General features: G+C 62.9%; 1 protein-coding gene across 1 annotated transcript; it reads left to right on the top strand.

Annotated features, from left to right (window-relative positions):
* Positions 1-3: 3 nt before the first annotated feature.
* Positions 4-3,196, top strand: LOC104466380 (spectrin beta chain, erythrocytic-like; the record flags this gene model as incomplete). The annotated part of the gene is given in 13 exon segments (XM_010079773.1): positions 4-124; positions 205-347; positions 707-880; positions 984-1,075; positions 1,158-1,238; positions 1,341-1,456; positions 1,666-1,705; positions 1,707-1,776; positions 1,853-2,040; positions 2,124-2,241; positions 2,943-3,037; positions 3,039-3,087; positions 3,164-3,196. Coding segments are annotated over 13 exon segments (1,320 nt in total), but the record flags the coding sequence as incomplete, so codon positions are not given.
* Between the last annotated feature and the right edge of the window lie 8 nt (positions 3,197-3,204).

Here is a 3,204-nt window from a genome sequence, read left to right as displayed (position 1 = left end):
CAGCTGGAGCTGCAGCAGCAGTACAGCCGCATCAACATCCGCTGGGATGCCTCCGACGATGAGCTGGACAACGACAACAGCTCGGCGCGGATCTTCGAGCGCTCCCGCATCAAAGCCCTGGCAGGTCAGGATGGGTCTCGGGTCTCCTTGGGTCCTCCTGGGTTGTCCCCACCGCTGGTGGCACCGTGTCCGCTCTCGTTGCAGATGAACGCGAGGCCGTTCAGAAGAAAACCTTCACCAAGTGGGTGAATTCACACTTGGCTCGCGTCCCCTGCCGCATCTCAGATCTCCTCCGGGACGGGCGGGTGCTCATCAAGCTGCTGGAGGTGCTGTCAGGAGAGCTTCTGGTAGGACTCCCATCCAGCTGGAGACCCTGGGACCCTTGTCATGCCTTGTCACGCCATGCCATGTCCCATCCCACCAGCTCTGGTGCTCCACCAAGGCTGTTGACCTTGGCATTGACCAACGCTCTTGACCTTGACCTTCTCCACCAAGTCTGTTGACCTTGTTGTTGACCAAGGCTGTTGACCTTGGCATTCTCTACCAAGGCTGTTGGCCATGGTACTCTCCACCAAGGTTGTTGACCTTGGCATTGACCAAGGTTCCACCAGGGTTTGGTTGGCACCAGGGGCACAGGGGGTGTCCCCGGGCAGGGGTTGGGGTGCCTGGCATGGAGGGGTGGGTGCTGAGCGCTGTTGTGCCCCAGCCCAAGCCCACGAAGGGCCGGATGCGGATCCACTGCCTGGAGAACGTGGACAAGGCGCTGCAGTTCCTGAAGGAGCAGCGGGTGCACCTGGAGAACATGGGCTCCCACGACATCGTGGATGGCAACCACCGCCTCGTCCTGGGCCTCATCTGGACCATCATCCTCCGCTTCCAGGTGGGGGGCACCCCTCAGCTCAGCACCCCACGGCTTGTTCCCAAGTGGGAGCTCTCCTCCGTGGATGTCCTCTTCCAACCCTGGGATGTCCTTCTGTCCCCAGATCCAGGACATCATCGTGCAGACGCAGGAGGGCCGGGAGACGCGCTCTGCCAGGGACGCACTGCTGCTCTGGTGCCAGATGAAGACAGCGGGGTAGGTGGTGGGACCCACACCACACCGTGTTGGGGACCAGGGGTGCCCGGAGGGTGACAGTGACGCCCTGTCCCCATCACAGGTATCCCCATGTCAACGTCACCAACTTCACCTCGAGCTGGAAGGACGGGCTGGCCTTCAACGCCCTCATCCACAGGCACAGGTAGGCACCATGGTGGTGGGCACTGGGATGTGCTGGAGCAGTGGTGGCACCAGGGGACATCCCGTGGGTGCATCACCACTGTCCCACGCCCTCTATCCCCAGACCTGAGCTCGTTGACTTCCAAAACCTGACCAAATCCAACGCCCGGCACAACCTGGAGCACGCGTTCAGCGTGGCGGAGCGGCACCTGGGCATCACCCCGCTCCTCGACCCTGAAGGTGAGGCTGCCGCTGCCAACCGTCCTGCCTCAGTTTCCCCATTACACCCTGGGACATTCTCAGGCCCCATGGAGGGACAGAGAGGTTTCCACCCCATCCAAGGGGGGTCTGGGTGAGGGGGAAGGGGAGACCTGATGAGAACCATGGGGTGACACTGGGGTGCTGTGGAGGCTGGGTCAGGACTGACACCTCTCACTCACGTTGGGCAGATGTGTTCACGGAGAACCCCGATGAGAAGTCCATCATCACCTGTGGTGGCCTTCTACCACTACTTCGCCAAGATGAAGGTGCTGGAGGTGGAGGGCAGGCGTTTGGGCAAGGTAGGGACCACCGTTGGGGTTGGGGGGGTTCTGCCGGCGTGCCGGCACCCGGAGCTCACCGCTGGCCCCACCGCAGGTCATCGAGCATGCCAAGGAGACAGAGAGGATGATCGATGGCTACGGGGGGCTGGCGTCTGACCTGCTGACCTGGATTGAGCAGACCATCGCCTCCCTCAACAGCCGCAGCTTCGCCAACTCGCTGGCGGGCGTGCAGCACCAGCTCCAAGCCTTCAGCACCTACCGCACCGTGGAGAAGCCCCCCAAGTAAGTGCCCCCTGAGCCCCCTGTGCCCATACAGTGGTGGGGAGCACCCATGGGTGCCCCAGGCTGAGCTCTCTCCGGGGCAGGTTTCAGGAGAAGGGCAACCTGGAGGTGCTGCTCTTCACCATCCAGTCGCGGATGCGAGCCAACAACCAGCGCGTCTACACCCCGCATGAAGGGCGCCTGGTCTCCGACATCAACCGGGTATGGGGCTCGTCCTGACAGCCTGGCTGTGTGCCGTGGGGACACGGGACTGCTCCCACGGCACCCTGTGACCTGGGGGCAGCTCTTCCCCCAGTGTCACCAGGGGCTTTGCTCCTCAGGTTGTCCCAGGGCAGGTCAGGGACCTCCTGGGGCAGCTCAGATCCATCTCAGGGCAAGTTAGGTCCATCTCCTGGGGCAGTTCAAGTCTGTCCCAGGGCAGATTGGGTCTGTTCTAGAGCAAGTCAGGTCCATCTCCTTGGCGTGGGTTGGGTCCATCTCCTTGGCGTGGGTTGGTCCATCTCCTTGGCGTGGGTTGGGTCCATCTCCTTGGCATGGGTTGGTCCATCTCTTTGGCGTGGGTTGGGTCCATCTCCTTGGCATGGGTTGGGTCTGTCTCCTTGGCGTGGGTTGGGTCCATCTACCGGGGGCAGTTCAGGTCCTAGTGCAGTTTGGGTCTATCTCCTGGGGCAGTTCAGGTCTATCCTGGGTCTAAGGGTAGGTTGGGTCCATCTCTGAAAGCAGCTCAAGACCATCCCGGGACACATCAAGTCCATCCTGGGGCAAGTCAGGTCCATCCCAGGGCAGGTTGGGTTCCTCCAGCCCATGGGGCACATTGAGGTTCACCAGCAGAACAAGACACGGGCGGGTGGGTGGACATGGGACCGTGGGTGCCACCTCCATCCTGTGTCACCTTCCCCCAGGCCTGGGAGCAGCTGGAGAAAGCGGAGCACGAGCGGGAGCTGGCGCTGCGCAACGAGCTCATCCGGCAGGAGAAGCTGGAGCAGCTGGCGCGGCGCCGCCATGCGGGAGGCCTGGCTGAACGAGAACCAGCGGCTGGTGGCACAGGTGGGGCTGGGGACACCCACCCTGGGAGCTGGGATGCCATGCCTGACCCTCACCGCGGTGCTTTGTGCCGGCGCAGGACAACTTCGGGCAGGACCTGCCGGCGGTGGAGGCGGCCAA

This window comes from Pterocles gutturalis, unplaced genomic scaffold (genome assembly GCF_000699245.1).
Source record: "Pterocles gutturalis isolate BGI_N339 unplaced genomic scaffold, ASM69924v1 scaffold23969, whole genome shotgun sequence".
In the NCBI taxonomy this organism is placed as follows: Eukaryota; Metazoa; Chordata; class Aves; order Pterocliformes; family Pteroclidae; genus Pterocles; species Pterocles gutturalis.
Note: the sequence above shows the minus strand (reverse complement) of the source record. Positions and strands in the feature narration are given on the sequence as shown.